We start from the raw sequence: 13,835 nt of genomic DNA, 5'->3' as shown, positions 1-13,835 counted from the left end.
GTATCAGACGATTTATTCTCCTTTGGACTTGCTTGCCTGGTGATCCCTACTGGCTGTGCTTTCCCACAGACACTATTTCTTTGTATAGAATAATAACTATCTCTGAGTCTCATGATGGGTCCAAAGAAGTTACCGCCTGGTAAGGCCTCATCGGCCCCGACATCTTCCACGTCCAGCCCGATTGCTTACCAGTCACAACTGGGATCTTTTTTACAACCTAAAGCCCCTGAAGAGAGTGCAAAGGATTTGTCTATTCATCAGATGCTTCAATCCATCTTAAAGGGACAGGATGAAATGAAAAAACAACTGCAGGACTTAAATGATCATCTCAGAGAGACGAAACAACAAACCATACGGAATGAACAGAGGATAGGTGTCCTGGAGGAGGGTGCGGTTGGGAAGACAATCCAAAGGGGGAATGTAGAATTTGAAAATCATATGATAAAAATGGAATTTGAAAGGATGTCTTTTTTCCTTAGGTTCCAAAACTTGCCAGAAGTTGAGAATGAAGATCGTAAGGAGATTTTGACCACAATGTTAGCAGAATATATTAATAGAGAAAACAACAGCTTTGGTGGGATATTGACCTGATCTACAGGATCAATTCAGCCTATGCAAGAGCACACAATGTTCCAAGGGAAGTTCATGTTAAATTTCTTAGAAAAACCACAAGAGATGAGGTTCTAGGAGCTCAAAGGGGAGGACCATTAAAATACAAGGATAAAGAAATAATCATTCTTAAACAGATCCCAAAGAAAGTAAGAGATAAGAGAAGGAAATATTCTTTCTTAGCAAAAAAAATATACAATAATGGGGTCTGGTTTAGGTGGCTGTTACCAGAAGGCATGTTGATTTTCTGGGAGGGCAGTAGAATTAGAATCAACACAGTTGCGGAAGCAGAGGCTTTCACTAAAAAACACAGTGCTCTCTTAGGTGAAATGGGAGATGTTACACAAGAAACAAAGGAGGGAGGGGCTGAGGCTCTGCCAGTGGACGGGGGGGAGGATGCGACAACTACAAGACTCAGATCACAAAAGTGATTTGAAACATTATTGCAATTGTTGTTACAATGTACCTTTATGGAAGTGATACAAAACAAAATGATTGAAACATACTGATGATTTTGTGTTAAACTCTCCCCCGTACGATGTAGCTGTCAAAATGTTCTATAACCTTTTAACCCTTTTTCCCTGTAAAACTTCTAAAATCAATAAAATTTGGACAATAAGAAAAAAGAAAAAAAAAGAAAATAAGACCCTGTCTTATTTTCGGGGAAAACATGGTACACACACAGACACAGAGACACACACACACACAATTCAGCAAGTTTTGACAGGTTCTGGAAAACCGGTAGCAGAAATTTTAAGTAGTTCGGAGAACCTGCAAATATCACCCCTGGCTGGCTCCAGAGTGGGATGAGAATGGAGATTTTGCAGTATCCTTCCCTTGCCATGCCCAACACGCGAGTCCCACAGAACCAGTAGTAACAAAATTGAATTTCACCACTGCACGCGTGCACACACACACACACACACACACACACATTGCTGCCAGTACTGGTGGAAACACAGATTTGATTCTCTTTTGGGAAATAATGAATAAAGTGCCCAGCTATGAGAAGAAAAACAAAGACACTGCCTTGATTCTGAAAACATGTATTCATTTATTCAGTTTCTATAGCCACCTGTTTTAGTCAATGGCTCTGGATGGCTCTGCGCATTTAACATGTTTGTATATAAAATCAGATTCCGCCTTAGTTTCCAGGAGATTCCTTCTTTCCAAGCATGCGCTGTTCCAGGAAACACGGCCTGAATCCTTATGCTTTGACTTCCTTGGTATCATCTGCCATGAAAGATAAGTTAGAAAGTAATTAAGAAAGTAGGAAAGGTTGGTTAAAAAAAAAAGACAAAGTTTAGGTGGGCAGGAGGAATAATGCCCAAATGGAATCAACCCCTCCCCATTTTGCTTAAACTAAATGAACAAATGGTCATTCTGAAAGAAGCCGAAGAAGTAACAATAGATGGTCCTCGACGTACGACCCCAATTGAGCCCCAGGTTTCTGTTGCTAAGCAGAGTTAAGTGAGTTTTGCGACCTTCCTTGGCCACAGTTGTTACCTGGATCACTGCAGTTGTTAAGCAACTAACTTGGTTGTAAAGTGAATCTGACTTCCCCATTGATTTTGTCCACCAGAAGGTCACAAAAGGGGATCGTGTGACCCCAGGACAACGCAACTGTCATAAGTATGAACCAGTTGCCAAGTGTCCGAATTTTAATCACATGAACACGGGGATTTCCATGCCTTTGTAACTTTGACCAGTCACCAAATGGTTTGGAGTCGTAAATCATTCCATTCATGCTTTACCTGTACTGCAGGGGGCAGTGTACTCGGCTGTTGCAAATTCATCTGGAACATAAAAAAGGAAAATGTGTCAGGGCTGAGTTGTGTCTCTCCTAGACTTTGATCTCCATCATATGATTCCGGATATGGACTTTGATCCAGGAGTACCAAGGGGTACAAAGTACAGCTTCATATGCATAGTAATAGCTGCAGCTAACCCAGGATGCTGTTAAATCTTGGTCAACGATCCACTCAGTAATGTACTGTATTTTTCAGACTATAAGACGCACCAAGTTTTTGAAGAGGTAAATTTTTTAAAAAAGTTTTTGCAGTCTGCAGGCCTCCCAAACCCTCTGAACACCTCGTGTGTTTTTTTCAAAAAACAGGGCATGCATAGGCTTTGGGAGGCTTGTAGAGTGCTCCTAAGGGCTGGGGGGGGGGGGAAACGAGCAAAAAAATGGCCCATTTGTCGCTCATTTTTGTCCTCCCACGCCCCCAAGAGCACTTTGCAGGACTCCCAAACCCTCTGCACACCATTTTTTGTGAAGGATAGAGGGTTTCAGGAGGCCAAAAATGCTGTATTCAGTGTATAAGACGCACCCAGATTTTCACCTTCCTTTGGGGGGGGGAAAGGTGTGTCTTATACTCTGAAAAATACGGTAGTTGCAGACAAGCAGCACAACCCACATGGAGGTGTCATGAGTCGCAACTGCCCTCTTGACTTTTTGACACACATAACCACACCCACTTCCAGGCGCTTCTCTGCAAAGCGGCCTGTGGGCCAGATACGTCATGCACAGGTCACACCCACCCCACCTCTGTGAATGGGGAAAACGTTGCAAAATATCACTTGATGACAACATGACACTGTGAGTTTGACACCTGTGCTCCAAACCATTCCCAGAGATTCCATTTTTCTAAAAAAATAAACATTCCCCGGGATAGATGAATTGACTAGAGAAGCTATGTTCTGCTCAGCCTCCCTGGGGTCCCACTTCTATGCACCCAGCCAAACAACCCTTGTTGATTTGGACTTAATCATGATGCCTGCAAAGGCCGGAGCTGGATTGTGAAACACAAGATTGTTGTTAAACAACCGAGTAAATCCCAACATGCAAACCAGCCTGGGGAGGATGGTTGTCCTCAAATTTTACATGCAGTTCCAAATGTTGTGCAAGAGACAATTTAATCCGTCTCCGTTAAAAATCCTGAACTCTCCCCAAGATTCTAATGGATTTTTCCCACCAAGCAGTGCTTTAAGGCAGCGGTTCCCAACCTTTGCAACGGGGGAGAAGGGAACCGGGCCACGTAAGCAGTGTCCTGGGGTGCACACGCACGTAGCTTAACTTGTGTGAGGTAAGTTGCACGCACTTGTGCTCGTGCGCCAAACCGCCACTCATGCTGGTTGAGCTCTACGCATGGGCATGCGTGCCAGCCCGCTCACACAGCCCATCTCTGAATAGGCCATGGCCTGGTAATGGGTCCCTGCCAGGGGGTTGGGAACCCCTGCTGTAAGGACCAAATACATGCCCACCTTCAGCAAAACTGAAAGCTGTTAATTTTCCCCCTTTTTGAGCCCTAAATCTCCCAATGGAAAAGGAAGGAAAAATGCCGAGCAACTACATGTTGAAGAATAATTAATTAAACAAGCTGATTGGAGTACCACCATTCAAGTCCCTTCTCACCAGTTTCATAGTAATCGTAGACTTTCACCAAGGCAGGCTTCAGGCCCCGGACGGGTGTCTCCTGCTCCACTGTAAAGGAGAAAGTTTGGACTGTCTTGGGTACCTGCAGAGAAAAGTTGACTATGAGATTACAAACCAGACAGAGAGCTTCTGCAGGCAACACATTGTAGAGCCCTTTTTGTTCTCTGAGCTTGGTTGTTTGTGTTATACCTAATTCGGTATCATCATCAGCTCTAGAGATGTGGAATTTGTTACCTGTTTTTAGTGATGTGGAATTTGTTACCAGTAGCTTGTGTTGGTGGAGGGGTATTTTTGGATAGCTTTTTACTTGATTGTTTTCAGCTTATCTAGGTGTAGGCTACTGGAGAGGATGTCTTCTGGTCATTTTGTTTCCTTCTTAGCTTTCTATTGTCTTTTCTGGATGATGTATAAATGGGCTTCATTTCTGTGTCTGTTGAAGGCTGATTTGTCTGAATGCTAAACTTCCAGGAATCCTGTAGCGCTTTTGGATTTAGCTTGGTCGGAGTTACATATGGTAGCTGGTCATGAGCTACATCCATCTTTAGAACCCTGAACTACATACATTCCCTTCTATTGGAGATCTCACACTAGCAGGGATCCTAGAAAAGCCTGGTGTATTTTGACCATGTCTACCATAGGAGTGAGAAATCAAGCACTACTACAGGACATCTCTACAGAAATGCAATAGAAATCTCTATGTTCTCTAGGGAGACCTCCACCCTCTTTCAGCATCCTTGGGCTGAAAGGGGATGGCCTAAAATATACTGTCAGGGGAACGATGGACATTGTAAAATCCAATTTCAACTTTCCTTTTTCTTTGTATCCTAAAGCTTTTTCTGCCTGAACAGACTGAAGTCGAAAAATCCTGAAGTTAGAAGAGAGCTTTGAGGTTATCCAGCCCACCACCTGCTCACTGCAAGAATCCAAATGAAAGTCACTTGAGCATCCTTAGTCTAAGTCTATTAAATATTGGAAGAATTCCAGTAGAAATATTTTCATGTAGTGCAGGAGTGTCAAACTCGATTTCATTGAGGGCCACATCAGGGTTGTGCTTGACCTCAGGGGGAAAGGTGGGTGTGGCCAAGATGGGTGTTGCCAGCTTGACGTCACTCACGTTGGGGGCACCTGTGGTGGCCCAACTGCTCTGCCAGCAAAAATGGGCACCCAAGCTCCATTTTCAGCTGCGACAGCCTCCTGGTAGAGGCACTGTGGGCTGGTCCTTTGCTGTTTCCAGGGTGGCCCTGTGGGCCACAGCTAAGTACCCCACGGGCCGGATCCAGCCCCCGGGCCATGAGTTTGACACCCCTGTTGTAGTGGAAATAAACCTCACCATGACACATGAGAGAGTTGCCATTTGTTCACATAGAACAGGGTTTACCAAACTTACAGCTTGAGATGTTCTGGGGTTTGAAGTCCATACATCTTGAAGTAACCAAGGCTGAGAAACACTCACCTAGGAAAATATACCTGCCCCAAAGTGTACATCTTTGTGTAGAGAGCAGAAGCTGCCATTGACCAGAAGTAGAGTATGTGGCACATTGTATCGGCCACTTGAAAAAAAGCTTGTAACTCCTTGCTTCCCAGAAAAATAAGGACAAGGAGAAAGGAAGGGGCCCTGCCTTCAATTTTATCCCCTTGAGTGGATGCTCTTGTCCCCTCTTTGGGCTCTGCTCCTTATCCTTACTCACCTCGTCCAGGTATAGCAGGACATGATCGATGTTCACTTCAGTCTTCTTGATTTGACTTTGCTTTTCCAGCTTCAGGAGTGGAAACATTTGAAAAACGGAAAGAGGTTTAGTAGCATTCATAGTCATACTGTTGGACTAGGGGGCCATAGAAACAGAGTTAGAAGTGATCTTGTAAGTCACCAAGTTAAACCTCCCGCTCAGTAAAGAATCCACCGCAAAGTTGTGGCTAACTTTGGATTGGATGGGTAGGCACAGCATTTCATATCATGAGAAAGAATGGCAGCTGCTATTTTCATTGGGGAAAATATCAATATTCAACAAATCTGATTTAGCATTCTTGATCCCCATTTCCAATTACAGGAAGTTCTCGACGTACAACCAGTTGCTTAGCAACCATTCAAGGTTATGACAGAACTCTGCAGGGACACTCCACCTGGTTGCCTTCCACCTGTGGTCATGTGATCATATTTTAGGTGCTTGGCAACCACCTGCCTTTCTGGCTCTGTGAAGCATCCCACGGTTATGACCACGATTTACAATGGTTTTTACCAGAAACCAGCATTTACTTCCGATTTCCACCAAACAACCCCAAATTGCAGACAATAATGCACTGAATGTTTATCAGGAAAAAAAAGTTGCTAAAAGATACATATTTATACATATACATACATATATGCACACATATTTGTAAAATGGGAGCATTTACTGCTTTTCGTTTTCAGTGCCCATCTAGGGTGGATCCTACATGTTAAATGCTAAATTTATTTGATGACTTTTTTTCTCCTTTTTTGTACACTATTTTGTTATTAGTGTTGAATGTGTGCTTCTGTTTTCTTTTGTTTGATTTGTTTTCAAACATCTCTGTTTTGTATTTTATCTTTTTATGATAAAACAATTATATATGTTTATATATTATATATGTTTTCGTAGATTTTCACGGGTGTAGGTATGCTGGTTTTGTTGTATTCGGGTCTTTTCCCGTGTAGGATTTAGATTGTCTTTGCAAAAAAGACTTATCTGCAAAGACAATCTAAATCCTACACGGGAAAAGACCCGAATACAACAAAACCAGCATATGTATGTATGTGTGTGTGTTACAACTCCTGGTATGCCCAAATATGGGAGGAAGCTCACTACTCCCTCTTTCTGTCCTTCGGCTCATTACAGAAAACCATCCAGGCAGAAAACCCTATTTTTATTTTTAATGTTGCCTTTTATATTTGTGTTGTATTTGTGCTGATATTTGCCCTTTATTTATTTATCAGCACAAATACAACACATAGATAGATTCATAGATAGATAGATAGATAGATAGATAGATAGATAGATAGATAGATAGATAGATAGATAGATGATGGATAGATAGATAGATAGATATAAAAGAAAGAACAAAGGTTGTAAAATTAGGTGCAGTCAAATGTTGATCCGTTTAGTGACCAGCACAACTTGCGACCATAATTCTAAGGTTGATCGCAGTTGTAGGTCAAGAATTACCTGCATGGAGAAATACAGCACTGAAGGTTTATCGGAAAAGGGAACCTGGAAAAAAAAATACCTTCTTTACACTGGATTTCACCGGGATGTATCCAGACAGCATCTTAATCTGGACAATTGCCATATTGGAAACCGGACGTTGGCCAATGTAACTGAGAAACCAAGAAAGGAGAGAAGACGTGTGACTCATTTTAAAGCAAGGAATACAGTAGACAGCTTAAGGCAAAATGCTGCCTGTGGGTTCATAAAAGCTTGGCCGTGCCCTTAGGGCCTCCATCCAATGTTGCCATTAAATGGAGCTTCTGGAGTGCGGAACTTTGGCCTTTCAGAAAGCAGGGGAGGTGAGTAGCAGCCTTCGGACCCTCAGACATGGTCCATCCCTGGAGGAGATGGGCCTGTATCTGTTCAAGGAAGGAAGGCTCAGCACCCATCCAAGAAAGAGATTACCTGACATTCATGGCAATGTCAAAAGTGACGTGAGCTTTGTCTCCTGTGCAAGTCTCGGGAACCGTGTGCACCTCCAGCCTAAATGGTGCCTCTTCTTGCTTTAAAGGGACGTTGTATTTCAAGGCAGTCTGGAACAGAAAGACCATCATTTGGGGACGTTCAACGCTCCCGTGACAGAAGAATGTGTGGGTTTAAAACAAGTGGCATATGTAGAAGCGAGAAAAATCTGGATTCAAATAGACACACTGAACTAGAGGATTTAAAGATTAATATACAATTGAGACCAGAGGCTTTTCTTTGGACCAACAGTCGGAGGAGAAGTCATGGAACTTTATTGTTGTACATCGTAACTGCAGTGAAATTACTGTATGCGTAAAGATGGAAAGATTCAGGGAGAGGGGGCGGTCTAAAAATCTAAGAAATAAATAAATAAATACTCCCCACATAATAGAGGAATGGTTGGTGAAGAGGATGGAATTTACCAAGATGGCCAAATTGACTTATCTGATCAGAGAAAAGACAAATATCTATGTTTATTGCTGACTGGAAACCCCTGATGGACTTTTTATTTATTGTATTATTTATTTGCAAAGGTAAACATAAAGGTTTCCCCTTTACAGTTGTGTTCAACTCTAGGGGTAGTGCTCATTTCAGTTTCTTAGCCAAGGGAATCAGCATTGTCCAAAGACATATCCATGGTCATTTGGCCAGCATGACTATACGCCGAAGCACACAGAAGGCTGAATGGTAGCTATTTATCTACTTGCATTTGCATACTTTCGAACTGCTAGGTGGGCAGGAGCTGAGGGAAGAATGGGAAATCACCCCATCATGCAGCGCTCAGTTTTTGAACCAGTTTTCGAGCTGACAAGCGCAACATCTTTAACCACTGAGCCATCATTCCCCTTTAATTGTATCCCTTTATTATTTTTCAAATGAAATAGAAAAAAATGAACATAATCTATGGTTTTGGTGATTCGACATGATAGATTATAAAAAGAAAAGAGTTATCTTGTAACCCTGGAGTAAGAGGTGCATTTACGGTTTTACATATAACTGCTGTAAAGTTCAAAAGCAACTTCTTTCTAATTTTTTTCTATTTTTCTTTTACTTTTTTCTTTCTTGCAGTTTTAGCTTTCTCTTTGATTTCGTTTCTTATTTTTCTTACTTTGTATTAGTTTGTGTAAATCATGTATTTTAAAAAATATTTCTATAGCTCCCCATCTTACACACTACGCAGCTCCCAGTCAACAATTAGAACAACATCAATAATATAACAGTATAATACATATACCTATTAAAACCATAAATATTTCAAATCTAGTATCAAAGCTAAATTTCTAGTCAATCATTAATCCTTTTGTCCACATCATCCTATCTTAATATTCGGGAGGAAAGCCAGGTCTTTGGTACTTTTCAGAAGGCTATTAGTGATCCTGGTTCCTGTAGTCTACAATTTTTCTCTGGAAATTCATTCCCACACAGAGGTGGATTGCTTCTGGTCCACACCGGTACGGGCAGACCGGTAATGGAAATCGGCCACATCATAGCGGGAGGCCACTGGCCTGGACACCCATCCCGTAACCAGGGACGTGCGGTCAGGGGAGGCAGGGGAGGCAGAGCCTCACCTCTCATCATGAAATAATATATAATAATAATAATAATATATATTTCCTCCCATCCCTTTTACAGGTGCGCACATGGGGCGGTGCCAGCTGGGCAACCGGCGGAGGCAGGAGGGTTCTCAGAAGCACCAATAACCTTCCTGCCTCCACTGTATTTTGCGCGCTCCTCGCGACTGCAATAGACGTCCAGAAGTGGCAGGGGCTGTTGGGCTGGAAGCCCAAACCCCATTAGCCACAAAAGCCGCTTCTGGACGCATATTGCAGTCGCGAGGAGTCCACGAAGTCCAGCAGAGGTAGGAAGGTTCTCGTCGTTCCCCAGTCGCTTTCGTGGCTTCTTCATCAAGACGAAGTCCGGGAGCGCCGACAACATTTCTGCCTCCGCTGGACTTCGTCTTGATGACGTCGCCACAGCTATCTGGCGCAGATGGACGGAGGTAGCCAGAGTGGAGTCGAGGCAGTCCGGCGGGCGAACGACCGAGGATCAGGCTGCCTGATCCTCCATCGCTCACTCGCTCTTTCGTCTGCCCAGACCACCTCGGCGCCGCTCTGGCTACCTCCGTCCGTCCGCGCCCAGCAGCTGCGGTGACGTCATCAAGACGAAGTGGCTTAGAGGCAAAGTGCTTTTCAGTGCTTTTCTGTGCATCTGGCATTTAGGTAGATAGCTGGATGTCCTAAACACCAGACGCACTGAAAAGCAGCTACTATTGGGGACCGCGGAGCACAAGCCGGCGGAGCGCGCTCAGGAAGGCGGGGAATAGGATCACGTGTGCTGGAGGCTGAGGCAGCCTCAGCCTCCAGCACACGTGGTCCCATTCGTCGCCTTCCTGATGACAGTACCAATACTGTCCGGGCACATCCAAGACTGGAATGGGCTTCAATGCTGCTCTGGACTGGGATCATTTGAAGAAGATCTCCCCGGCCGCTTCCTTCTCTTTGAGAAACAGCTTGGAAACACAGGTACTGTCAGCCTCTGCTTTGCTTACTTGCTATCGGCTGCAATAGAAATGGGATGGGGTGGGGACATGGTATTTGGGATAGGAATCAATGGTACTGGTGGTGGTATGGTAAAAGGAGTTTGCTTCTCACCATCTTCTGCGCATACTGATGGCCGGTGTTTGGAACTGGTCAAGGCCAACCGTCCTGCATACTAACGTAATGATGCTGTCTGGCGATGCAACCCACATGACGCCATAGAGAGTTGCAGATTGGACACTGGGGTGGGGATCATTGGGGGGAGGGGGTTGGGAAATTGTTTGATATGTACTTGTTCGCGCCTTTCTGGCTCAGATCTTGCTTTACTTTCACTGCCATCTTTTCATAACCAGTAAAAGTATTTTAATTCTATGAACAAAGGATTTAGAAGTTTTCTTTCTTGGTTATTGAGGGAGGCACGCCTGACATTAAGCAAGTTGTATTGGCTTCCCCAATACAACAGCGCCAGACCAACCGTAGTTCATCCAGACATTCCAGCTAAAAACCTGGCTGCCCCAACAGTTACTAGGAGCCAGGACCCAATTGACTTAGATGTGACCACAGACCTAATGGACAAACTTAAGAAAGGCCTCGAGTCCGATGACTGGTTCACAAAACATTCTGATGAATGCACCACGAAAGATGGACTGGCTTGGGTGGGAGCTAAGCTGCATGTTCCTGCCAGCCTAAAAACTGTTGTCCTTCAATGGGCCCATGACTCGAGAATGGCGGGTCATTTTGGATTTGTAAAAACTTTGCATTTGATTAAGAGGCAATTTTGGTGGCCTTCCCTGAAAAAAGACATTGAGTCCTACATAGCTAGTTGTCCTATCTGTGCCACCACAAAAAGATCACAAGGGAAGCCCCAAGGTCTCCTTCAAAGTGTCGCCCATCCTGGGACCCCGTGGAAAGAGATATCAATGGATTTTATTGTCAAGTTGCCAGAAAGCCTTGGAAATACCATCATTTGGGTAATCACCAATCTGTTCTCCAAACAGGTCCATTTTGTGCCTTACTCTAAGATCCCATCAGCGAACCCATTGGCTAAAATGTTTGTTTTACATGTATATAGACTACATGGAGTGCCTGAACACATTATTTCGGACAGGGGGGTCCAATTCACCTCGCACTTTTAAAAAGAGTACCTGAAATTGATTGGCTCCACCCAGGGAGTAAACTCCACCCACCGTCCACAGACTAATGGGACTTGTGAACAGGCTAACTCGGTTCTGGAGCAATACCTTCGGTGCTTTATCAATTATCAACAGGATAACTGGGCTGAACTTTTGCCACATGCAGAGGTGGCATACAATAATTCAGTACATAGCAGTACTGGCATGACCCCTTTAAAAGTTGTGTTTGGCCAGGATTTTGTACCGATTCCTGAATTGTCTCAAGAGAAGCCTCAAATTTTATGCTTGTCCGAGTGGAGTGATCAGCTTCAACAGTTTTGGCCGATGACTCGCAAACCCTGAGCTCACTATGCTCACAAAAAGCAGGATGATAAAACAAGGGCTAAGCCTAAAGAGTACCAAGTTGGAGATAGGGTGTTTTTGTCCACTAAATTTCTACAAATGTCCCAAAAGTAGAAGAAACTGAGTCCAAAATATGTGAGTCCGTTTCCCATTGTGAAAATCATTAATCCGGTATCAGTAAGGTTGGAGTTACCTAAAACCCTTCGGAGGATTTATCCCATTTTTCATGTGAACTTACTGAAACCAGAGCATATCTCTTCCATTCGTCCACCTCAACTCTCACCCCCTGTTCCTCTTCTTATTGAAGGAGAGCAACATTTCGAGGATAAGGAAATTTTAGATTCCAGAAAGCATAGAGGGCGCATTCAATACAGTATATATAGTATATATAGTAGATAATGTATCTTGTGTGCGTGCCTAGACACACCATACTATATAATATGTATGTACACATATGCCATATATACATAGGATTAAATAGAATATTTTGGATGTTTATTAGTAAATAAATAGACAGAGAAATTATATCTCACTGAGGCCTTTCAGGCGAGGAGAGGCCAGGCAAGGCGCCCCTTGACATGAGTGATATCAAGTTGGCCACACCCACCCGGTCACATGAACAGCAAACCACCCCCTCAAAATAGGCCACGCCCATAGAATAAGTAGTAAAAAAATGTGAAACCCACCCCTGTTCCCACGCCATGGCTGTTGGTCTGATATTAATTTTGGAGTTTAATCTATCCTCATCTGAGTGCTGATTGCTTTTTGTTCCCTTTCCGGGAACAAAATTAAATTGCACATGGCAATTCATTTCCTCAAGACCTGGTGATGGTCATTAACCCAAATGGCTTCTAAAGCAGGATTGGATGCATTCACAGAAGGCAGGTTCCACGTTATTTCTGAAATGGGGACAGGAGCCCCCCACCCCCAAGCGGCAATTTGTGGGTGAATTAGAAGTTCTCTGGCTGGCCACCATGAGAAGCAAAATGCTGGTCTTAAATGGCCTAATCTGACCTGGCTGCTCTTATGTTCTCAAAGATGTTCTCCATCCCTTACTTAACTTGTTCACTTTCTTCATGCCTTTTCTTCTCAACTTGCATTCCCATAAGTCCATTGGGAGCCCAAAATAGATCATCACTAGGCATCGGCACTGGTCTCTTCTCTCACCAGGGCACTCACCTGCATAAAGACGCAACCGGTCACCTCAGCCTTGTAGTTCCCTGGCACTTGGGGCAGATCTTGGCACTGGAGCAGCAGAGAGTTGTGCCTGTCCACATGGAATTCTGTCAGGACAGCATCTCCTGAACTCAAGGTCGCTCTGGCATCAATGCCATCCTTGGAATAAGTAAGTGCCTTGTATTGGGACAGAGCCTGGAGTGCCACTACTGTATCCTGCAAGAGAAAGCAAAAGAATGGAATGGAACGGAACACTGGAAAACCTCCAGTGATGGAGTGCCCACAATTTCTGAAGGCAAGCTGTTCCACTGGTTAATTGTCCTCACTGTTAGGAAGTTATCTTTCTTGAATGACACACCTCAGCTGGTCATCCTGGGAGCTGAGACTCTGGCACATCTGGAAGCCATACCAAGGCATATCATATCACATCAGGTTCGTTTCCAATTGCTCCTTCCTACAATCCTCTTGAGAATTTGTGAGGAGCAAACATACCTGTGTAGAGGAGTATCCTCCCTTGGGGTTCTGTTGTTTGGTCAACCATTTGACAATGGCAGATGCTGACGTTAATTCTTCCTCAGAGGGGGATGGTTCTTTTTTCAGTAAAGCGAGGAGCACGTAGGAGGTCGTCTCTACTTCAAAGGATGGAGCACGTGCGGAGAGTGGAAAATCAGACCTCTGCTTTGGCTTCCAGGACCTCTCCCAGTGGATAGAGCCATCCTCTTCAAAGAGAGAAGTTAACTTTGGGTTACACACACAGTCCATCCACCGAGAAATATCAGGTTTTGACTGGTATCTGTACAAAAACTTTTGGCCTCCCTGGTATCAAGCCCTATGCAACTGGACAACAGGAGAAGCACATTCCAGGTGGACCTCAATGCACAACTGGTTACTTAACAATTGTTCAAAGTTACGA

At 43.9% G+C, this 13,835-nt stretch overlaps 1 protein-coding gene and 1 long non-coding RNA gene across 2 annotated transcripts in view; both read right to left on the bottom strand.

The window, feature by feature from the left end:
- The window catches only part of LOC309383824, a 96,874-nt gene that overhangs the window by 6,486 nt on the left and 76,553 nt on the right, over nucleotides 1–13,835 (bottom strand). The window lies entirely within an intron of this gene.
- LOC309383578 (alpha-2-macroglobulin-like) overlaps nucleotides 1,640–13,835 on the bottom strand; it is a 76,573-nt gene continuing 64,377 nt past the window's right edge. The window contains exons 29-36 of the mRNA XM_081936309.1: nucleotides 13,415–13,641; nucleotides 12,926–13,138; nucleotides 7,675–7,802; nucleotides 7,289–7,379; nucleotides 5,734–5,802; nucleotides 4,025–4,127; nucleotides 2,364–2,405; nucleotides 1,640–1,842 (exon numbers count right to left, since the gene is read on the bottom strand). Coding sequence (XP_081792435.1) covers nucleotides 1,817–1,842; nucleotides 2,364–2,405; nucleotides 4,025–4,127; nucleotides 5,734–5,802; nucleotides 7,289–7,379; nucleotides 7,675–7,802; nucleotides 12,926–13,138; nucleotides 13,415–13,641 — 899 coding nt within the window. The 3' untranslated portion in view covers nucleotides 1,640–1,816. The remainder of the gene's footprint in view (nucleotides 1,843–2,363; nucleotides 2,406–4,024; nucleotides 4,128–5,733; nucleotides 5,803–7,288; nucleotides 7,380–7,674; nucleotides 7,803–12,925; nucleotides 13,139–13,414; nucleotides 13,642–13,835) is intronic.

This window comes from Natrix helvetica (genome assembly GCF_964273705.1).
Source record: "Natrix helvetica genome assembly, chromosome: 1".
Classification (NCBI taxonomy): domain Eukaryota; kingdom Metazoa; phylum Chordata; class Lepidosauria; order Squamata; family Natricidae; genus Natrix; species Natrix helvetica.
This window is presented reverse-complemented; position numbering and strand designations above follow the sequence as displayed.